Below are 24,272 nucleotides of genomic sequence, written 5' to 3' on the forward strand. Positions count from 1 at the left end.
TCCCCTTCGGTTTTCTCTCCCCTTGGCGGGGCAGCGTGGGGGACTTGCCCCAGAGACTTCTGTGATTGAAGGGATTTTGCAGGAAGCGCTCCTCAGCCTGGTATAGGCTGTGTGGTTTCTCTTTTGTGCTCGCTTGTTCCTGTTTTTTACTTTTTCATTATTTTTAACCGTACTTTGCGCTGGAATAAGGGAAACTTTTTATCTGCGGAAACATGTCGACGGGAGAAAGTTTTGAGTCTCGGTTTGAAAAAATCGACGTGACTTTAAAGGACCCCAAATCCGAAGTGAACGTGGACTGTTTGCTGGTGAGTAGGGAGCTCCGATGGGCCCCCGGTCTCGGCTCCCCGAATTTCCTACCCTGTGGGACCGAATCTCGCACTCCGGGCTGAGTCACCACCCTGCCTAACTCCGCACTCGTGTTTTGTTTACTCAGCGTTGAGCTGAGGGTGCGTGAGTGTCTCTGTGCAGGGAGGGTGGCTTTCATGCCAAGGAGGCGCTCGCCCAGCCCTGCCTCAGACCTGTCATCCCTCCCGCTTCATGCACCTTTCTTTTCTTCACCAGCAGTCATAAAGGGCGGTGGACGCTTTGTACAGAAGCGTAATTCATGAGTGCCAGTCCTGTGTGTGAGCAGAAGACTGTAAATAGCTCGGATACGCCAATTCCCTCTTCAGCAGCTTTTTTTTTTTTTATTAAGTTGTGGTTAAGCACAGCAGCACTGACTTCAGCCTGTTTAGTGTAGACGTTTGCAAATGTTAGCAAATGATGTGTAAAACACGGCTCTAAGGTTAATATGCTCTTACAGGTGGAGAAGAAAGTGGTCATGGCAGGGGTTTAAATGCGTTTTAAACTAGTTGATGTACTAGGCCTGGGATAGAGGGCTGCTTGCTTATCGTTTCCCTGTGATCATACCTGATGGTCCAGTGGGTCTCTCCATTGCTGTCAGTGTTACAGTTGCATCATAAGAAAGCAAACCATGATGCTTCCTGACATAAACCCAACATAATCTTGGCAAAAGTGGATGATATTTTGGTTCTGATTATAAAAAGTGCCTAAACAAAGCATATGCCAAATCCAACCAATTTCTTTGGGATATAGCTGGGTATGTAGATATGCCTAGAGATGCCCTTAAATAGTAGCAAATTGTAATTTGTGCCTTTCTGCTGAAGTAGAGAATTTCTTTGTAGAAAGTGATACGAGTTCTTCAGTGTATTTTTTCCCCCGGCTTTCTGTTTTCAAGAGAGGAGAACACATAAGTTGAATTTGTTCCTAATATGAACTCTGACATTTGGGGTTGGGGGGAAGGGAGGCGTGGGGGTGGAGATAGCTCTTAATAATCATTGTTCATCTTCTGCTGCACAGCTCTTAGCAGAAAGCTCATCTTAGCCGAAGGTGGTGGAGAAGTAAAAAGAATCTAATGAAAGAATCTGTACAATTTCAAGATACTGTGTATTCCATTTAGCTTACTACTGTTTTGTGTGCTTCTGAAGTGTTGACAGGTCAAACTTATGTCTCTGGGTAAAAGCAGAGCCTTGTGGATGTTGTTGCCACAAGGGAAAATAGCACTGCATCTTCCAGTTAACTTCTTTTGATCTACTTTACATATCTGTCATCCAAGAACCACAGCTAATGACAAGAGCCCTGATGCTTATGATCTACTTTGTCAATTTTGATAACTACTGTCAAATAACTACTGTCAAATTTTTACACCCGGCTTCTATTGATAGATGTCAAGAATATAGATACAGAGTTTCATTTTAACCTTGACTCAATTTGCTAGAATGTGCTTTAATGCTTGCCATGCTATAGAGACCTTCCTACAGTGATAGTAAGGAGGTTGCAGGTATCAAATGTGCAGTTGATAGTATCTTTAACTGTGTTCCTTCACCTTTTAATCAGTCTATGGATTTGTCCCTTTTCAGCTATCTTAATTGCAATTTGGAACTAAGCTGTAGTCAGTTTGGGAACGAACTTGTTGGGATGCTTCTGTAAAGTTTCAGAATGTGTGTTTACATCTTGGATCTTAAGGATGTCCTTTAAAGTGTCAATTTTTAAGAAATCTTCTGAGATTTTTGGGCATACTTTTGCATATGAAGGCAGTTTCTTATGGTATAGTCATCAGAATTATGGTGGGTTTTTTTTGTTGTGTTTTGGGTTTTTTTTTTGCTAGCCCTAGTTACAGATATTGTTCTTTTAAGCCATAACAATTGAAAAAGAAAATGCTTCTTTTGAAGACACCAGCTGGTGGGTTAACTTTGTACACGTTTGGTCACTGTACCAATCTCTACTGGCTGGACTTGTACTTTGTTCTGTATTTCTCACCCTGAGTTGGTTCTTGGGCTCTTTTCCATAGAATTTAAGTATCCTAACCGTTTGAAAAAAGTTTAAATATTTTACACCAGTTCTTAGTGTGATGATTCACACTGCAAGCATCGCTCTTGGCCCGAGGTACTCTTTATATATCAAATACATTATAATCTATGTGGATATCTTTTTAAGGAAGAAATGCTTAGGTGTAGGTGTAATTGATCTGCACTTAAAATACCCTCTAAGATGAGCACCCCATTCCCCTCCTCCAGCCCCCCAGTTAGAGAAGGAGACTTGTCAAGCTCTAGCCCTGGTACAATTAAAAAGAAAATAAAATCACGTTTTTATGCTCAGACTACATTTTAAAAAATCCTTTTTTATAAAACCTTTTAGATCCAAAAACCTTTTTTCCTTTGAAAGTTGTGAATTGATGTTATTTATAATTGCTTTCACTTTTCCTGAGCAAAGATATTGGCTAACTGTGTGTATCTGAGTGTATATGAATAACTGGTACGCAGACACTTTAAATTTAGCATCTGATATTCTATATGTGTAGGCATAAAATGCTGGAGTTCCTTTAGATTCAAGAAATACACTTTTTTGGCTGTGCGAAGAAAAGTCTCAGCAATGCCCTTGGCTTCTCTTAGGCTGGTTTTCTCCTCTTTAGCTATACTTTGATTTGCTTCTATTCTTACTCTTGTTCACCATCAGTTTGTAGCCCCTGTAGACTAAAAGGCAGGCATGGAATAACCTTTAAATCAGTTTTGTAACCATTTTGGTTTTTGTAAACAGCATAAGCTAGGTTCTGTATGCTAGAAAGATTCTGAATTTATATGTGAATTAGTATGAGAATACTAAAGAGAGACATGGGGAGAGGGCTGATACAAAGGAAGGCGTGTTACTGTTTCAGGAAGGTGTGGGAGAAGAGTGCTGACAACAGAGCAGGCGGAAGAGACACACTAAGGACTATGTAACTTCAATTTACATGCTGCAGGAAGGAAATTCGTAAAGCTGAGGTGCAGGAGAGAGATATGTTTATTTTTCCTGTTTTCTCTTATGCAACTGTAATAAAAACAGAATAAGAAAAGGGACTAACTTGCAACTGTCTAAATTTGTTTGTTTATTTGGGGCTTCCATGCACTTGATTTACTACTCGGCTAGGAAATCTTTGATAGACTGTCTTTTCTAGTGAGCCATGAGGAGACTGAAGCCCAGGTTCTATGTAAAGCATGTGCCACAGCATAAGGTAACACTTTTTCTCTAAATATCACGTACTAGGAGTCCTATAGTCCTAAAAAGATCTAATAAGACTGTGAAGGCTGTGTTAGGTAGTCACGTTCTGGGGTGTGCAGTGATCAGATACTGATGAATATCAGAGGTGTGCTAAGTAGAGCCAAAGGCAATGTAAGTAACTAGCTATTAACTTGAGCTTAGTGTCTCATTAATGATATTAAGCAGTGGAAAGTAATATTCAATGAGCATACTTTACAACAATTATGGAATAAAACCAGATTTCTTATTCCTCTGTGTTGCTTACTAAATCCCAGGGGTTTATGGCCCTCCAGTCTTTGGAGGGTGGGGAGAGAGGGGTGTAACAGGTGAGTGGATGAGGGACATCTTGACCTGAAGCTGCCTGTGCTTTTGATTCAAAAATAACTAGTAAATTTTAATGAAAATGCTTTTTGACTCTCTCTCTGCTCTGATAACTCACAGAGTCTTTTCATGTTTTATGTAGACACTCGAGTAACTCAGTTATTCAGGTACTTAGTCAATTACTCAAATAGTTGATTTTTAAAACTTCAGACTTTTGATGGTCTTAATCTTCAAGAGTGTCAGACATTTCACTTGTTCAGCAGTTTGGCTTCAAATAAATGACAACAATAAACACTGCATATGACAAACTTTATTAGTCTCAAGAGCTTTCCATTTTTGTTGTACCAAAAATAAGACAAGTACAGAGCTTGATTCACCTGTTTTTCCTAGGTCTATTTCAGATTCAGCTAGATGAATTATTGTTCCCCTGTCTTGCACAGGAAAAGGTGAGAAGATCTTACCCTCTTTGGGATTTGGAGTTCCAAATCTCTGCTGTAACTAGACTTTTTCTCCCCTGTTGGCACTAGACCTTTTTTCCTCCTCTGCTTAACTTGTTAGAAAGCAATTCTGAAGATCTTGTGGTTAGAGATTTGGTAAATTAATGAAAAAAAAAAAGTAAAGAGTATAACTCAAAGTACCTTTACTTCAGAATTTCTTACCTATCAGAATCACCTGTTGAAAATCACCTTCACTGAAACAGTGTTAACTGTACTTTTAGAATCTGAGCAATAAAAGGTCAGGTTGGATGGGGCTTTGAGCAACCTGATCTAGTGAAGATGTCCTTGCCCATGGGCATGGAGGTTGGAACTAGATGGTCCTTAAAGGCCATTTCCAACCCAAATGATTCTGTGATTCTCTGATTCTGTAGTTAGATCTAAAATAAGACTTCTGGCTAATCTAGAAATATAGTTCTGTGTCTTCAATTTACCATATCCAAGCTTTATATGCAAAGCTGATTAGAGTTGAGGGTGAATACTGCCTGCTCTTCACTAGGAATTATGAAATATATAGGTTGACATAAAATTAATGATAAAATATGTAACTTGGTACCAAAGATTTTGCTAGGACACTACAGAAGTGCAGTAACTGGGTGGATTCTCATTTCAAGTTGCACCTCTTAGAAGACTTAAAATATTATCTAAGCCTCTAGGGAGTTAATAGTAGAGGTGGTGGGGCTGTCAAATGTTAGCGGTTGATTCACAGTAAATGGTAGGTTTTATACAGGAATAACAGCTAACTTAGCCAATTCTTCTGCTCATAAAAATAGAAACTGCAGGAATGAAATTATTTTTGACTATAAAAGTTTTAATCAAGAATGATAGTAGAAAGTCGATGTTAAGACAGGTTTCAACAAGAGGAATAAAAAAGACCCAAAACAATCCAAAACTTTGTAGTAGATTATAAATGCTCTTATCAAGTAAAAATATTTGTAAGCAATGTCGTTTTCCCTGGCAACTGCAGAGTGTTTTGGTTCTTTGGGGGCAGTGGGAAGGAAGAGGGAAACACCTGGAGTTTGTTTGTTGGACAAATTGAAAATCAACCTGTTAGTCCATAAATCTTTGACTTTGAGGACAATGATAGCTTCAGGAGCCATTCATTGAGAACTTAATAAATATTTGGAAGTACTGTGAGCAGATGATATTGGTAGCCTCACAGCTGCTGTTAGCAGAATTCCCTAGGACATACTTTAGTACTACATAAAAATAAAAAGCTTTTTTAGGTCTCTTACCAAGGAGTACTGAGATGTTTGTCTTGATACAGGATGTTTATCTTGAATTTGAGATGTCCCAAAACATGTAATTAAAAACTTCTGGGTTTTTTTTTTTTTTTGTGGAAGTTGCTTGATGCTGTTTATCTCTATTATGCTCTTTTGTCATCAAGAAATTGCAGTTCCAAATGGAGATACTGAAAAACTGAACTTTTCTTCTTTGAGAACAAAGTTAGAGTATGATTGAAAACTATTCAGTCTTTGACTTAATTTGTCCAGTCATTCAAGCAGCAACAAAGCCAGAGGATGAGAAGACAATATTGGTAAAACTGTTAGCACTATGCGGACAACACCCAGTTATGGCTCATTTAAAACAAATGCAAATAATACCATCTTTTAGCTTTCTTAGTAGTCTGCTGAAATAAATACCTGAATTAGCAGTGGTTGAACAAGAGCTGAAACTTGATCTTTGTGAAGAAGAAAAGTGGTTTGGAGCTCTTGTTGTCCATAGTGTTTTGCTCTGCTGAGATGATTTGGTCTCCTGTAGAGTGATTTCTAGTCGTTTCTTCTTGGGCTTTTCAGTATTGATGGATATCCAGACAACATCAGCAGAGTATAACGTGCTGTGGTGCATCTTTAATGACAGTGACCTAGAGACTCTCTAGACAAGCAGCAGTTGCTTGGTCCAGTTAGCTGCCCATGTTGCTAGGGGAGAACCAGCACAGGATCAGTACCAGCTTCTAACTGGAGCACAGGTCAAAGTCTATTCTGATACTCAAAATCTTGTAAACGATTGGCTTTAACTAACTGAAAGATTGCCACTCCCTGTCAATATTTATACAATACAAACTGTCATGGGGACAGTAGTTAAGATCTTTTTATAATAGATCATAATTTAAATCCAACTGCTGATTTCTCATCTAGGTGTTCCTACTCCGGCAGGGGGACTGGACTAGATGATCTTTCAAGGTCCCTTCCCATCCCTAACACTCTGTGATTTCTTTATTTCAGCTTTCCCTCTGAAATTTCTTATATACATTCATTTTTCTGTTTCTTTTTGAGGGTTGAGAAATATGTGAAAGTTTTCTTGTTTCTTCAGTTGCATGGTCTGAGATGATGCAAAGACCTCATGCTTGGAAACCTCTGTAGAAAACACTACACAAACTAAGGCTTTATTTTGAACTGTAGGGGAGCTACCTAAATGTATTTCTAGCTTGTGTGTGTGTCTGGGTTACAGAGCTTGTAACTGATCTGGAAACACAAGTGGAATATGTACTTGTTTCCTACAGATCTTAATGAGTCACAATATTAACTTTAAAAAAACCAAACCATTAAGAAATCCTTGAATTGTAATGGTTACACAAATATTGAGTAATTATGTCTTTATCTTTTTTCTCCCAAAAGCTGCATCGTATTCACATAGTGCTGCATTGTATTCAGATGGTATTAAATTCTAAGGTATGAATATATTCAGAAGAAAACTGATACTTCCTGATAAAGTCTGTTGATGTTAGATATCAACATATAAAATGTGTTAATACAAGATGACTGTTTTCCCATGTACTCACTGACTGCTATGAAAATACCGTTTCTATGGAGACTGGGCTTCTTTTTCAGCACATCAGTAATGACCAAAAAAATCCCCTGACTAAATGAATTTAAGTATGTCACCTGGAGTGCACTTTCCAAAGAAGAAGAGGCCAGAAGCTTCTCCTGACGTCTAGAGATTTCAACTAGGGAATGTTTCCTTATTTTGTGGCTGGGGAAGTTACGTTTTTCAGAAGATGGTTAGTAGGACTTGTATTATAGCTGTAATGATTATTTCAAAGGGGAAAACCTGAAGGAAGAACAGTCAGGGCATTTGTCTTTATTGGCCACTGGTAGCTGATACTATGCTTACTATTCCAAGAAAATGGAGTTCTTGAGATAAAACCAGGTTAGTTATTTTATGTCTGTATTTTGGTTAGAAGCTTCTTAAAAAAACCCAACAAACCAAACTCAAAAATTTGTTTCTTCTCTCTAAATCCATTACTTTGGAAGATGCTTTGGAATTCTCTTTTTAATATTTAATACTGTGTGCACAGTAAAAGTTGTATTTCATTGGGTACAAATCGTCATTATTTAACAGAGTGAGTGAGGCTGGAAGAGACCTGTGGAGGTCATCTTGTATAACCTCCCTGTTCTGTCAGGGCCACCTACAGCAGGTTGCTGAGGATGGCTTTTGAGTATCTCAAAGGAGGTAGACTCCACAGCCTCTCTGGGCAACCTGTAATTTTCTGCTTCTCAGCAGTACATTTACTTGGTTGATGCTTCATAGCAGAGAATAAAATTCACTGAAACTAAACAGAAAAGTCATCAGTACTCATTTTGCATTTATTTGCAGGGTTCTTTAGGTGTTTTGGCCTTCTTAACTTGGTCAGTACACCTTTGTAGCCCAAATAATTTTCTTATGAAAGGCATCTGCCACAGAAGACCAGAAGGAACTTTCTGCACAGAAGCAATTTGAGATTTGGAGACTTTAAACATAAGGGTTTGTTGTCTGAGGGGAAAGTTGCTGTGAATTTCTAATCTGAAAAAAATTAATTTGTGAATACAGTTGATGCAGATTAGATGTAGAATTTTTCTGTTGGAGAAAAAGAGTTAATGCCCAATTTACACTCCAGTAATGCCACTTCAGTTTTTCATGATTCTGATACTTGTTGGCATTATGTTTTCTATCTCTCTGTGTGTACATCATTCTCCTTCTAACAAGCAGTGAGGCAGACTGGGTAGGACTTTCTTATTTGCATGGGAATGTAAAAGACATATTGATGAGATAGGAACCTGTCCTTGGGAGACAGGTGAAGAGGGAGGAGAGACTCTGGTAGAAGCTGAAGTGCAAGGTGTCAGTACAACAAGCACCCTCTGGACTCCGTCATCCATACTCCAGGAAACATGTTAATTCCACCGTCGTAGTCAAAGGTGCTGCTAGATCTCAAGTGTGGAGTCTCTCTGTGTTAAGATACGTAGGTGGAGATTAAGCCTCTCCAGCCAGGGGTTGATAGAGTAGGAGTGGATGGGGAAGATCCTTCAGGGAGGAGTGAGACTGAAGGTAGGACAAGGAGTTTGGGCTGGTTATGCTTGCCTTGTGCCTTTTCGCAGATGCCAGGTTGTGCGGATCAATACCAGGCAGGACATGAAGCTGTAGCTGAAAATAGAGGTGATACTGGTGCCTCACAACTTTGTATTGATGTTACACGCTGCTGTCACTGTTGGAAGTGGAATCACAGAATTTCCTCATGAACCCTTCTTTGTTATCAAATCTTATTATACCGGTATGTTATTATACTAATCTCTTAGAAAGTAGCTTTGATTGTAAGCATCCAAAGAATCCTGTCAGTGTCAAGCTGAGAGAATTTACTCCTCCCTTGCAAATAGGAAAGGTTCTTCTGACACTTCAATCTACCTAGCAGTTTGGTTTTTACTCTAATACATCTGTGAGCTGCTGTCATCCTCCTTACACTCCCACTAAGTTAATTGGCAATTTGTCAAACAGTTGCCAACATACCGATGATATGGTTTGTAGTGGCCTTGGGACCATTCAGACCCGCTATTACATGCGATGTATCTTAATTTCTAGGAGTACAGGGCCAAAAACGATGCCAGCCAAATGGTAAACTTCTGGGGACTTCAAATTTTTGCTCTGCTAACGTTGGCAACAATTGTAATGGCTTTTGAAACAGGCTGTTGTTGCCAACACTAGCAGAGTAAAGATGGTGACAGCAACATCAAAATTACCCATGAAGGGCTATGGAGTGAAAGCTGAACTATTGATGTGGGTGTGCGTGTGTTTTGTTTGTTTGGGATTTTTTGGGTTTTTTTTTTCTCCACTGACTTTGGAATTGGAGATGTCATTAAGAAGCTAGGCTCTCTGTAGAGAATAGTTCAGTGTGCTTCCTGGAAGAGCTTTTTGTCTTCTCTCTTTTACCAAAGGCTCATGGCAGTTTGCAGCCTTTCTCATACCCCAGAAATGGTTTTGTGCATATCGTTTCTCAATGCAGCATGACTTTAAAGTGATTGGAGATGATGTTGGCTTGTAAAATCAGATGGTTGGAGCAATCTTCAGAACTAGTTACTGTGGTTCTGAAACAAACTGTGAAGACTCTTGTTGGGAAGACCATATTCAGGAGAATTCCAGATTATTTATCTAAATAATAGAGTTGTAGCACAAAAAAGGTCTTGTATTAAGTGACTTGCACAGTCAGAGCTGTTCAGTGATTCCACTTGGCAGATTGGAGTAAGGAAAGGACTGAAAGTCTCTTTTGCTTTTAATTCTTGATGAGTGTAAGATCAACGGAGTCTTTTGAAGTTTTCTCCTATTATTTCTTTTCTGTCTAAAATGCCTTCAGGCTTTCATAACAAAACTTTTATCCTTCTTAATGTGATGTACACATAACACTATTTTCATCAGTAGTTTGGACTTGAGCTGTAATCAGAGATGCCATTTAGAGGAAAAGTGGGAGTGTTATGATGCTGATGCTGCTGGAGCTGCTTCAGTTCTGAGACTGCAAAGTGTAAATGACTCCTATGTAACTTTCTGCCTTCTATGCAGTGCAGTTGATTTTGGCTAGCATTGGGGAAGAACTGGGATGACGGCATTGTTCCTGACCTTACCTTTTCCTTTGGCAATGACAACCTCTTTGAGCTACTGGCAAAGCAAGGAGTCGGGTCAACTTCACCTTCATATAAAGAGTGGTTTCCATAAAAGTTCTTGATAAGTTCATGGGAAAGAAGGGTCTAAGACCCACAGATTCTCAGGGAAAGAAAAAAGGAGTTTTTTGATGTATCCTTTCTCATTGCAGTTTGACAAACTCAAATACATGGTCGGGAATAAATGAAAAGATTTATTAAAACCATGTATTTGCAGGTTGGGAAGTTTCTTCCCAAGTTTCCAATGCCCTGGGAGTGGAAACCTAATTTTTCAGTTTAAGATTCAACCAGAATAGACAGCTGAACATTTTCCTCCAAATCAGGCTGTCCTGTGGGAGGTTGACTGCAGAGAAAGCTACAAAGCTGGTTAAGGGACTGGAGCATCTCTCTTATGAGGAAAGGCTGAGAGGCCTGGGTGTGTTTAGCCTAGAGAAGAGCAGACTGAGAGGGGAACTTATCAGCACTTATAAATACCCAAAGGGTGGGTGTCAAGAAGAGGGGGCCAGATTCTTTTCATTGGTGCTCAGTGACAGGACGAGGAGTAACGGGCACAAACTGGAACGCAGGCAGTTCCATCTGAAGATGAGGAAGAACTTTGAGGGTGTCAGAGCACTGGAACAGGCTGCCCAGGAGAGGCTGTGGAGTCTCTTCTGGAGATGTTCAAAACCCATCCGGATGCAGTCCTGTGCAACCTGCTCTAGGTGAACCTGCTTTGGCAGGGGGGTTGGACTGATGATCTCCAGACACCCCTTCCAACCCCCACCTTTCTGTGATTCTGACTAACTGTCTGTTTCTTGTGTTTTTAAGCAGCATCAAACTTACCTTCCAGTGGTGTTGCATTACTCACGTTTTGTGGGAGGAAATAACAGTATCTCACAAAGGTGTATTTTAGAAACAAGTTGATGAAATGGCAAGCTTTCTTCTGTAAGAGCCATTGTCAGTCAAGCCCTTACATTTAATTTTATAAAAGTTGTCTTATTAAGTGATGGGTTAGCAAAAGTGAAAAAAAAAAAAGAAATACGACTATGAGGTTTTTTGAATAATTACTTTCAGAAGTAATCTCATGTTTTCACAAAATATTTATTTTCTCAGAGGAGCTGGAATCAACATAACCTTTTTCATAACAATGGAAAAAGACAGTCTTCTTTTTTTAGCAAGTAACTTGCAACTTTAAGCTAAAGCTCATACTTAAGATTAGACAATCTCCTGTAGATCTTGCTTGCCTTGGAGTCATGTCGTGATAAACAAATGTCTTTTAGGTGTAATGAAGTTGCAGTTCATCCATCCTAAAGCTATAGAAATGAACTGGTTTTTTAGTTAAGCCTCCTTTCTTTGTCTAGAAGAAAGTAGAAGCAGCGTTAACCGAAAGAGCCCATGCTTAAATTGGATGCGACACCTCTGTCTTCAGCTCTGCAAAGCACAAGAATCACTTGTTTTTTAATACAGAAGGGGGATGTCTGTTATCAAGATCTCATGTTCTTCACTATTCAGATCAGTTGATTTCTGTTTCACTTCTACCGTGGAAGGAATAAAGAAGTAATCAAGTTCTGATAGGAAGAGGAGGAGTGACTAATTAGGCAGATGACAAAGGAAGTAATTTTATCAGTAATTCAAATCCTGTATATTCATAGGCTCTTGAGTTAATTCTTCAATTCATGCAGTGCATATTTGCCAACCATAAATTACTTTGTTCTTAATGGTTTTTTAAAATAACTGTTTATCCATTTGACGTTTGAGATTGTGGAAAGTCATTTAAATACTTTCTCTTGTTTAAAATCTTGCCTGAAAAGACAGAGAAGTTGAAATCAAAATTGGTGTGCCATATTATCGTCTTTTCTCCTCCTACTTAGTAGATGAAATATCAACAAATAGAGAACATCAGTGCAGTATCAGACTGTGATATAGTCCTTTTGTACTTTTGAGTATTCTGAACTGCAGAACAGAAAATAGATTTCACTTATGGGGTGGTAGACAATAACCAACGATAACAACAATGAAAAAACAAAAAACCCAACCAAACAAAAGCAACAAACAAACAAAACCCCACTTTTTCTGTAGCAAGAAGTCTTATCAGTCCATAAGATATAAATGCAAATATGAGGCTTGGGAAACAGGCAGAGAAATTAGAAAGTTTCTAATTAAAGATGATTTTTGGGTTGGAAGTTTTTGTTTGGCTTATGGTGACTTTAGTCAAGGCTCCCTGATTTCTTCAGGCTATTTCCTGCGTCTAAAATAAGGACATTTCCCCCTCAGCCCCCAATTTGTGAGTTTTTGATGGTGTAGAGGCAAGCTACTGTTTGTACTCTTCTTAAGAGGTAGGGAAATTTCACTGGTAGTACCATGGTGTATTTGAAAAATAGACATCAAGTTTCAAGTACATATGTAGTAACTATCAATGACCAAAAAAAAGAACTCCACAAGAAGACTTTTTGAACTTTGAAAGGAAGGTGTGAGTCTGTTTGTAACATACCAATGAAGATGCAGTGTTAAACTCTGCTATTTTAGTATAAGCCGTTGCTTTCAGATTCTTAAGTAGTTTGTGTTAGAGTTATATTTTCTTTAGTTACAGATTTTCCCACAGGTTAATAGGGAAAGCTAATTTATCTGAATATAGTCTTATGACTGCAAGATACTGTTTTTAAGAAAATTATTTTCTTTGTGTATTGCTATACATTAGTACATGAGCCCAAAAATTACTTTGCTTCAATATAATAAGTACATTTTTAGAATGCATTAAGTTTTTATACTAGCATGGAAACTTTGATGTTCATAACATTCATCAGTCTCAAACTTTGCATAGACTGTGTGGTAGGGATTTATTGTATTTTCTGGGGTGAAAACTAGAGGTAAATTAAGAGCTTCATGAAATTTGATGCTTTTTCATGGAAAAAGTCCAGTACAGCCTGATGGTTTGAGCTCTGTTGTGCATGTGTATGAAGCTGTTAGAATGAAGATGTGTGCATTTTAAACTGCAGTTAAACTTACAAACTGCAGTGTCCAGCGCTCAGCTGTTAGTGCTCAGTAGTATAACAGGAGAAAGGGGAAAGATCACGAAAACGTTCCACTGGCCTAAATAGTTTAAGGGTTATAATAAATAAAGTTAATTAGTTCTCTGAAGTAATTATCCTTCTTGTTAGCCTTACATATTGAGTAGGTAGTTTTTTTCTATCTTAATAAATGTATGTGCAATTATTACTTGCCTTTTACTTTACTTCTAAAAGTATACTTCACAGGTTTCCAGGAAAACCTTTCTGTGAAGAGCTTCATTAATCATTTGAGATCGTCAGAAATAAATGAGTTGGCTAGAAAGAAAAGATTTGTTCAATATGTTCATGGTACTTTTATATGAAAAATAATACCCACACATATATATGATGAAAAATGTGAAGTCTTGGTATGCATTTTCCTTTAAAATAAAAACCCCTGCAAATTCAGTTGAAGTACTTTAAGCTTCAGAATAATTGATAGGAGTTTTTGTTTGCAGTACTGTCAAATTACTATTTCCTACTATGGATTTTGTTAGAAATATTCTCATCATAGTTCCTTCTATATTTTGTGATGACACCATCCACAAAATGGCACAAGGAATTAGCTGCATAAAGTTAGCTAATATGTAGTTGCATTAGAGTTAATTTTGGTGAGACATCAGATATACTATTTTAAAAAAGATCTCAAAAGATCTCTTGGTGGACAGTGGTTTTTACTCAGGCTGGCAGCCTGTCACAAGTGAGGTCTTCCAGGGGTGGATACTGGGCTTCATGCTGTTCAACATCTTCCTAACTGATCTGGATGGTGGGACTGAAAGCACTCTTACCAAGCTTGCTGATACTCTAAACTGAGTGGCGAAGTGGACACATCAGAAGGGAGAGCAATCTTGGAGACACCTGGGCAGGCTGGAACAGCGGGCAAGCAAGAACTGTGTGAAGTTTAATGAAGACAAGTGCAGAGTCCTGCACCTGGGGCAACATAACTAAAGAGCCCAGTACAGGCTTGGGTCTGTGTGCTGGGGAGCAGCCTTGCTGAAAGGAGCCTGGGGGTCCTGGTGGAAGACAAGCTGAACACCAGCAGCAAAGGCAAACTGGGTCCTGGGCTGCATCTGTAGAGGTTTTACTAGCAGGCATGTGGGAGATGCAATCATCCCAGTCAGTGCTGATTAGGCTGCAGCTGGTTCCTACAATTCAGGAAAAACAAAGATAGACTGGAGAGGGTCCAAAGGAGGGCCACAAAGATCATCAAAGGGCTGAAGAACCTGCCCCATAAGGAAAGACTGAAGGAGTTCAGTCTTTTCTCTCTGGAGAAGAGAAGGGTTGGGGGGACCTAATCGCGGTATTCTAGTACTTAAAAGGCAGCTAAAACGAGAATGGAGGGTGTCTTTTTAACAAGGAGCTGCATGGAGAAGACAAAGGGCAATGGGTACAAGTTGCACTGGGAGAGATTTCATACCTCTCTATGAAAGAAATTTTTTACAGTGAGAACAATTGATCAATATAACAACCTCCCCAGGGATGTGGTAGAGTCCCCATGATTGGAGATTTTCAAGATGTTACTTGACAGAGTGCTAGATAATCTCATCAAGGCTCCCTTTCCCATGAAAGGTTGGACCACATGGTCTTTTGAGGTCTCTTCCAGCCTGGGCTGTTCTTTGATTCTGTGATTCTCAAGCTTTTGAGAAAATACTTGTACAGTGTTTCACTGGTTGGTTTTCCATTTGTCTTTTTCTAGCTTTGGTTTGAAGGCATCAGTGAAGTTCTTGAATCAGTGAAACAATCTGTTTGCAGCAGTGCTAGTTAAGCATGCAGTAGTTACCTATACTGTATGTACAAATTGCTTCCTCAGCCATAGCTGTCAAGGCCCCATTTTCTGGGGCAGTGCTATACAGGATATGATGTCTACGCTGCGCAGCACAATGTTCATGTCATTAGTTTTGTAACATCGGATCTGGTCAGAATGAAAAGAAAAAAAACCCCCAAAACAGTCTTAAGGAGAAAAACCTTTAGATCTAGTGGTAGGAAGAAGTGGAGAAACTCAACCACAGAATGCATACAGAACAAATCTAGTTTCTAAATTGACAAAAAGATAAACTGCTGTTAGATATTTTCTTAAATATTTTTCATCCCCAATGGCACTTATAAATTGCAATTGTATCTGTATTAAAAAAAAAAAAGAAAAAAGAAAAAAGTGGCTCCTGTAGACTTATTTTTTCTCTTTGTGGCATTTAGTGCCTTTCAAGTGCAGCTGAACTGTCTCTGAAAGGAGGAAAAAAATATTCCCAAATTTTAAACCAGCAAATTCAAATTACCCGTTTAGGTTGGGAAAAGATCTCTACTAAGCTAAGAGAAACTTGCAAAATGATCAGGAGCTAGTAGTTCTTACACACTCAGTAGGTTTTGTCTCACAATGGCTTCAGGTGAGAAGTTGCTCAATTAGTATATAGCTCTCTAAATTAAGAATTAGTATAGGATAAAGTTTTCAGTAAGTGAAATGTAATCCTTTTTCATGAGTGTGGCAATAATATAGATAATTTGGATTACAAAAGATTGTTACCATATACAGTCGACTGTCACCAAGCAGCAGTTTTACTGCATGAAGATGTGCAGTTCATTTGGTTATAAAGTTGTGACTTCAGGTACCCATATCAATATGCTTTCAAAAGATAACTGAAGTAGTTGGTCAAATCTAGTGTCTTTCTAGCCCTAAGTATTAAAACCCCCCCCAAACAACCCCCCCCCCCAAAAAAAAAAAAACCAAAACAAAAAACCAACCAGAAACCCAACCCCAAACCAAAAAAAAACCCACAACCAAAAAAAACCCAAACAAAAAACACAGGCTACACTCGAATTTCAAGTATATTTTTTTTCTCAACAGTTTATTATTCTATAATAAAACTTAGAAGTGACAGAGATTAACGTTAGAATTTCACTTTAACAGGCAGTTATTAGGCTGATCTGTAGCAACAATCCCCAGGTCAGTGTCCATCAGAGTGAGGCCACAGTCTTGCTTCAACAGCATCTTGTCTGTGTTTCATAAATCAGCATCTAATACAGCTGCTTGTCCTTGTGCTACATGCAGTAGCTGTAGTACTTAGGTGTATGCCTTTAAAAAAATTACCTTTCTTTTATATATATATATTTATATATATATTTTTAGGGGGTGGGGCAGGTACTATGATTAACAGTAGGAGATGTATCAGGTGAAATAAAAATGCATCAGGAAAGTCAGTGGAAGGAGCAAATAATCATATTCCATCTAGTGCTCTTGGTGACTTCTTGGTTGCAGTTATGTCAGGCTATTGGCATCCTCCATTCACTTTTGAAAGAAGTAGCTGCTCACATGTCTGCTGTGCCACGTGGGCAAATTGAAGCTCTGTTACTATGGTGTGGCAAGGAAAAGATGTTAAATCAGGATATTTGTTAGTCATCCTTTTACCATCAGCTTTCTATTTATATTTCACCTAGTTCAGAATACAGTGTGTTGACTCTTGACAAAACTGAAGGTGTAAGCCGTGTTTAAGACATTTAAAGGTATACCTTTCCCTTTTTATTGAAAGCAGCAAATATGTTCTGAGGATGGGATAAGAAATGCAAGCTATAATATCTCATTACTGACTTTGCCATTTTAAAGATCTTGCTGCTGGCTCTGCCATGCTTACTAATGGCTTTGCCATTTTCGTAATTAAAAATCAAAATATATTTTTGACGTGCTCATGATATTGAACCGTGTTTGAAACCAGAGTGAGTCGCGTTGTAGGATCTTCGTAAGATTTTCAGTTGTTAAGATTAACCTTTATGTAGAAACAGCTGTGAGACTTTAGAACTACTCCACTGAGCTCTTTTTCTGAACTTTCTTGCTCTTGCCTCTGGACAGGCGTGAACTTTCATATTGGTTTTCAGACGGAATAACTTGTCTATTCATAGATGGATTTGATTTAATGTGATTTCCTAAGTGATATAGTAATCTTTCAACCTGCATTCTCATTTATAAAAATTGTCTTTTAAATGAATCTGTTAAACTGGACTAAGTGTCATAGAATCATAGAATGTATTGGGTTGGAATGGACCTTCAAAGGTCATCTACTCCAACCCCCCTGCAGTGAGCAAAATGGATTAAGAGGTTTTTAAATGAGGTAAGATTATCTTCATATAAGAGTTGAGTTTTATTATGTCATATTTCAATAGGTAGAGAAAAGGAAAAGAATATTAAGAAAGGGTCAGTCTACACGCTTGTTCCTTAAATACAAATTGGAAAGAGCAAGAGAGAAAGGTCTAAACATTTGAATGTGATATGATCTTAAAGTTGATCTACAGTTATTAAAAAAAGAGAGGAAATTAAGTGTGTGTTGTTGGTTTTTGGTTTTGTTTTTTTTTTTCCAAGTCATACAGTGTGGTATCTTGACTCAAGGAAGTAACATTTTTTTTGAGTGTGTTTTACATGAAACTATGAGGTGAAATGCTGCATCGCTTGTCTTCTCTGAAGACTTTGACTTAAGCTTAGAGCTTTGCATCGTAAACTGCTTGTAGTTTAGCACTCCTTCAAGTGCTAAGGAGTGTGTGTCTCTGTTGCAGTTTTTGGTCCTTAATTCTCCTGGCAAGTGAACAATTTTTAAAGTGTGAATCAAAATGAAAGTGATAGGTCAGGTTTTTTTGTTATTTCTAAGGGTTGTTTGGGATGTATAAATGTATGCATACAGAATGTGTATATGTACACACACTCTTCCTGCTGTTAGACTTTTCCTAATACCAAGTGGATGTTTTTCTTCCTTTTCTAAATCAAGTTTCTTATCTGTAATTCAGGGTCCATTTAACTTTAATAACAGAGTTTACTTCAGTGCCAGTGCATTTTGTTCGAATGCCATAAAAGATAACTTTTCTTAATTTCCTCTTAAGTCTCTGAGGCTAGGTAAGTATGTTCAGTTATAAAATGACCATGGTTGGTAACAAGCATCTATTTCCAAAATGACTGTTTACATGCATATATTTATGTAATTCTTCAGAAATTGGCTCTGTGCACCAGCAGGGACTTCTGGAAGGTGGAGCTCAGAATGTCTGACAAAAGTGTAGCTCTGAGTTCTGGCAGTGATATTACTGCTCTTTACTTATGTTCTGGAATATCACTTGTTGATATTTTTTTGTATTCAGAAATTAGGAACCTGCCTTACTACGTGTTTTACAAACATAGAGTATATATGAATGGGAAGTTGCAAATACTACTTGACCTGACTTGATGTGGCTTTTGAACCAGTGGTTATATATGTACAGACACACACACACAGGTATTGGTAGTCCTTTAGTTCATGTAGATTTCCAAGAAAGTAGTGCTTTTTTGTGGCTTTTTTTTTTAATTGGATACTGGAAAAATGCTTTCATAAAATAAATGTTGGGAGGGGGGGAAAATCATATAGAAGTTGGATGCAAGTCAAACATAGCCTTGCATTAGCTTTTGTTTTATTTTTTTAGAAAACAGATCTTTCATCACCTTTGCTCTCTGCTTAATGAGAAACTTAATGATAGCTACTCAAAATAGTCTGTGGGATGGAGAAACAGAAAATGTAGTGTTAGTGTGCTCCAATTTGTTTCATGGCAGGCTTTTATGGTGTGACAAAAATATTGCTTGCCCTCATCTCCTGTAGAGATTAAGTTAATCAGCCCAAGCTCAGCCTTGCTCCCTTGTAAGGACAGGCAGGAGAGACTTTGACAAGATTCCATGGTAGTGGCAATGCTCCAAACAGCCCTGGCTCTCTTTCTCTTGGGCTAAGATTTGTTTTCTCCCCTCTTCTAAATCTAAAAGAAAATCATGCCTTTGAAGGACACATATATCAATCTACTGTGTCCTCGTTGGGTGGGAGGGGTGTTTTTCCCAAGTTCTGAAGTGTTATGTGGGGAGAATAGTATTAGGTAAGAGCTGACTGACTTCTTCATGTAAGTGTAGCTGGAAAACTCGGTGGAAGAGTTGTTTTTCAGCTATTTCTTGGTGTGTTAGTATTTTTCATCCTTACAACAGCTGTATATAAGCTTGGTGAAAATACACAGTGTTCTAAAATTTGAATATCACTGTTGTATAAACTTCTGCTGTCTGTGTCTCATGGTTGAGCAACTGTGTTGAACATACTTTGTTTCTTGGTATATGAAGTAAATGGCTTTAGTCTTCCTCAAGCTCGAGTCTTAAGGCTTGGAAGGACCATAGAAAAACTTACTTGCATGTCCCTAAACGAACTTGCAAACCTAATAAATCACATTGTCTCTGGGCCATTTCAAAATTAAAAATGTTGGATCCTACTGATTAATTTGTAATAGTTCCTCTCTCCCTCTAGTCTTGAAATACTGTGCTTGAAAATCCCAGGTGAACTGACTTGTGTTCTTGGAGTGTTGCATATGATAAAATCCTTACTGATGATCGTGTGAGAAACTCGCAGTTGGAAAAAGCCATCCTGAGTTTCCATGGACAGCTTTGGCTCTGTCCTGTCATTTCAGTACTTGAATATGGAACCATGTTTTCATGTAGGTCTTTGATTTTGTAGTTATACCTCTCTTTTTTTACATGCAGTCCAAAGCATTCAAGATTTTAGTCATGACTGTGCTATGATGCTGGAATGGGTAAAAAGAGTGCTTAGAAGAGATTGGTTTTAAATACTGTTGAAGTATTTCCTGACTTGAAAGTAGTCGCTATTGGTGACTTGAAAATACACTTAAACATCTAGAATTAATTAAAAATTGTGTTATTAATGGCATTGTCTGTACATGTTATATTTTTTTTCTTCAGATGGATTTTGAAAAAGAGAGCATGTCACTATCACACCTTTTTTAATTGCTTGAAGGTAGCAGATAAAAGTAATGTTGTAGGTCAGTTTATAAATGTAATGCATTGGGTTCTGGAATGTGGAAACAATTTATTAGCAAAAGTGCTTTGTTCTATGTTAGCTGTGCAAATCCCTGAAAAATGCAAAAAACTTGCTATTTTGTTCCTGTTGGTAACAAAATCCTGTCAATTCTGAAGAATCTTAGTACTTGGCAGTAGAAATAACTTGTCTATATCTAAAATAATTCTTGTGGAATTTTTGTTGCTTCTTTTAAAAAACCATTACTTTAAAAATCATTCTTGTGACTTTATTCATTATGGAAAAAATAAATATAGAAAAACATTGATTTTATGTATTAATAAATCTTCTGTTTTATTGAAAGTGAAGTGTTTCTGTTAATCAGTACGTGAAAAAAGCCCATTGGCTTTGCTAGGGTTTGCATTATGAAACTGCATAATGATGCACAAATTCTTAAGTAGCGTTAAGCTCTTGTTTAGTTGCATATTTCAAATATCTGTTTGAGGAGTGATTGCTTGTGATGGAATGTTTCTTGCAGAGATGTAGCTAGAACTCTGACAGGAGATTGCGCAATCGGAGAAGCTTCTGCTTGAGTTGTGCTCAGCTTTCAGCTTCCTTTTTTTTTTTTCTTTTTGCAGGCTGGGCTGCGTGACAAGAAAGGCATATAGCTTTACAAATTACTATTTCAGCTTCTACAAAGTGTTTTTAGTATAATTCTTTCATAAGTTTCATTTTTGTACTTGTCTCATGGATATTCACCTCTAACTAAAAAAGCATTTTGACTTGTTCTAGAGTTTTAGGGAAGAATTTCCCTTTTGGTGAGGGGCTAGGGGAGATTTTGTGCAGTGTTTCCAGACTGCTGGAAAAATTACGATGTTCTCACTCTTTCTTGGAAAGCTGTTCAATTAATTGTCTGCCCTCTGTTTAAAAAATTAAGTACTTTTTTTGTCTTTCTCTCAGTTTGTCTAGCCTTGGTATCCAGCCACTGTGTTCTTTTTTGTGGGCTAGATGGTATTACTAGTAATAGAGGGGTTTTTTTTTCTTTGATACAGGTTTTTGGAGAGTATTTTCTAAAGCATAGTTACTGAACTAATATAATCTCCAGAGACTGAGTTGTCAAGGCTAAAGATAGAACTTGCCTTTTTATTGTTTTATACCTTATTGTTTATATCTATAGTTAACACATAGTTTTGTTTGCAGCAAACACAACCCAGGTCAGGTGACAACAGGTGCTATATAGCTGATGAGGTTGCTTTATAGAAAAATTAGTTATGTTTCCACTGACTTCTTATATTGCAAACTTTGCTGGTAATGTGTCTTTTTCTTGTTGCTGTTTTTTTTTTTTTTCTTCTTCTTCTTTTTTTTTTTTTTATAGCAGAGGTAACACTTTTTCAGACCAAGGTGTACTGGGGCAGCTAGAGGCAGCAATTTAAGTTGTTGATGCAGAACTTGCTCTTCTTTTACTGTGCAATTCAACTTCAAAAGCAATTTGAAGTTGCTTTGCATATTAAACAGCTTTTACAAGAGCTTTTATTCATGTTGTTTGCAATGACGTATGTTTCTTTTCATGAACACGTTGGTGTCTTGCTAATTCCCATCTTGTCCAACTGACTAAAGCTTACTTCCTGAAGTCTGACTTCATGGATACCTGCCTGGAAAAAATCTGAGAGGCAGACAGCAATTTCCCAAGCAACAGATGTGGAGGGGTTCTGTTTCCTCTGCTAAATACCACTATTTCTTAATGGAGTTGTGCAGTTACTTTCCCTTCATTGAAGACTTTACCTGATTCCTTGCAGGCTCCTGCCAAAAGAAGCCGAAGACTTTTGAGGTGGGACTGGGAACAGTTTCTCTTTGTTCTTTCATATCTCTGATCTGTCTGTCTTGTCTTCTATACCATTTTATTGAAGGGAAGTTATGTCCCAGTATTTGCATCCAAAATGTTAACTTTTATCCATCTTAGTTTTGCCTTGTAGTGAGTGTTCCTTAGTGTTGACTCCCATCGGTCTACATTGATATTTCTGAGTGTGTACGTTGAAAATGAAAACATTACGACTGCTAAACCAGAAGTGGCAGAAGCTGTATGTGCTGCCTGGGGAAGAATCTGGCCTCCCAGGATAACAAAGAAAGCTGTGGAGACCTCAAATGTCTTGTTGATGTAACTTAGAAGTGAGGTTTGGCTTTTTCTTAAGCATTTACTTTACATTCTAGGTGGGGGAACAGGGCTTGCCTTATATTTTTGATGAAGATGATAACTTTAAGAACTGGAGAGGATGTGAGGTCACTTTTTTCCCCCAGGAGGTATTTCTGTGGATAGTGTTACCCTGCTGTATGTCAGGGTGGCTGCTCATCTCCTGTTGCAGTTACAGTAGCTGGGAACTCTAGATCTATGAGGCGCTTCCTGATGGCAAGTGCTGAAGCTGCTGTGGAATACTGCTTCCATGATGATAAACATCAGTCAGTTCTTTAACTGCCAGTACTCCCTCTTCTTTTAACACCATTTAAATATATATGCTTTAAATGTACTTGCGTTCAACACATTCAATACAGTTTTATTGAAAAGGGAGTTTTAAGAAGCTGTACTTGCGCTTTATTTAATCCTAGCATGAGACAAATATGGCTTCATAGATCATTTAGACCTTAAGTATGCCATCTATTTTCTACACATTAAAAATCAAGAATCTATGTAGCCCTCCAGATAGTTATTCCACTATTTCAGTCGCTCTATATAAGGTATTCTATTGATGGCAGAATGTGCTGCATTAGTATAGGAGCTTTGTTGTTTGTAAAACTTGCCTGCAGAGCATATCAACCCATGCAAGAGAACCTTTTTTAAGGAAAATAAGCTTCAAACATGCAGAGATCTCACTTGCTGCAAAATGAAATAACAATTTAACTCAATAACAGTCAGCTTTTGCTGCTGTTATACATCTCCCTGAACTGTTTTCAAACAATGTGTTGTACCTGTCTCTGCATAAATTTTACTGAAATATATTCTGTGTGATATTTTGTTCTGTATTCTTCATCTTCCTTGAAGACACTGCTTTCTCATCTGATAGTTGTTCTTAAAAATGTAATATTAAGTGGAATTAATTCTGATGCTAAATTAAAATAATAAAACACCAATTTAACGAATTGAAATTTGGATATAAAGACTATTAATCTCAATAAAATATCCTAGTGTAATGAAATTAATGTTGTAATACAGTGCTAGAAGTTTTAGTTTTGAGGGGAAGAAAAACCCCACTGAAATGCATTGTCTGGAATGCATCATCAGACAATGTAAACTTTCCATAGCTTTAGACATAAAATAGTGCCTTGAATTGGTGTCATTCCGAACAGATCTGTGGATCCAAGGTTCCTACATCTAGTCAGTGGGCAGAGAGGGACTCTGCTGTGGGGGAGGTATGACTTGTCCCGAGTTTTAGCGGAAGCCTGAGGCTTGTAGGTTCTCTGAATTATATGGGTACTGGATACTGTCAGTACTCTTGCATGCTTACTGTATATGAGTTGATTTCACAGATTGGCACTGCTTTTTATTTTAGTTTATTTTAGGATATGTTTCAGGTGGTAAGATTCATTGCTGCACTGGAAAAACAGCAACACTCAGAAAAACTGTGCCTGTGGAACAGCATTACTGCTTGCACGTATACCTGTGTGTAGACTTGCACCTGAGGCTTCCTTCACTGATAATATGGATGTTAACCATATTGAGAGGTCTGTGGCCTCTGGTGTTAGTGACAGTGTGTGTTTTGATATATATGCGTGTGAGTATCAATACATACTGAGATACTGATATTAATTCATAATTTACTGAGTCACGTTGTAAGTGTATGCTCTAGGAATTTGTCAGTAAAAATGTTGAACAGTTTGTTTGAACAGAATGCAAGTACATGTATTTATATACATAACTACACAGAATGTGATATAGGTGGAGTGTGCAACTACACGTGGAATAACTCTTTAGAAAGGCTGAAATGAAAGCCTAATCTGTACTTCTTTCAATAACCCTGCCTTGAGGTTTCAAGATCCTCCTTATTGAGATTTTAAATCTTTACTGAGTTAAACTCTTAGCTCTTTACTGAGTTTAAAAAAATTGTTGTGAAAAGCTATTTAACCTAAAAAGCAAAAGCTCTTTATGAACATTGCGAGAGATCAAGAAGTAACAAG

The 24,272-nt window shown here is 37.9% G+C and overlaps 1 protein-coding gene across 1 annotated transcript in view; it reads left to right on the plus strand.

The window, feature by feature from the left end:
• Positions 1–212: 212 nt before the first annotated feature.
• The window catches only part of ROCK1 (Rho associated coiled-coil containing protein kinase 1), an 83,903-nt gene continuing 59,843 nt past the window's right edge, over positions 213–24,272 (plus strand). The window contains 1 exon segment of the mRNA XM_029087151.1: positions 213–305. Coding sequence (XP_028942984.1) covers positions 213–305 — 93 coding nt within the window.

The sequence above is a fragment of the Antrostomus carolinensis genome, unplaced genomic scaffold (assembly GCF_000700745.2).
Source record: "Antrostomus carolinensis isolate BGI_N321 unplaced genomic scaffold, ASM70074v2 scaffold1781, whole genome shotgun sequence".
NCBI lineage: Eukaryota > Metazoa > Chordata > Aves > Caprimulgiformes > Caprimulgidae > Antrostomus > Antrostomus carolinensis.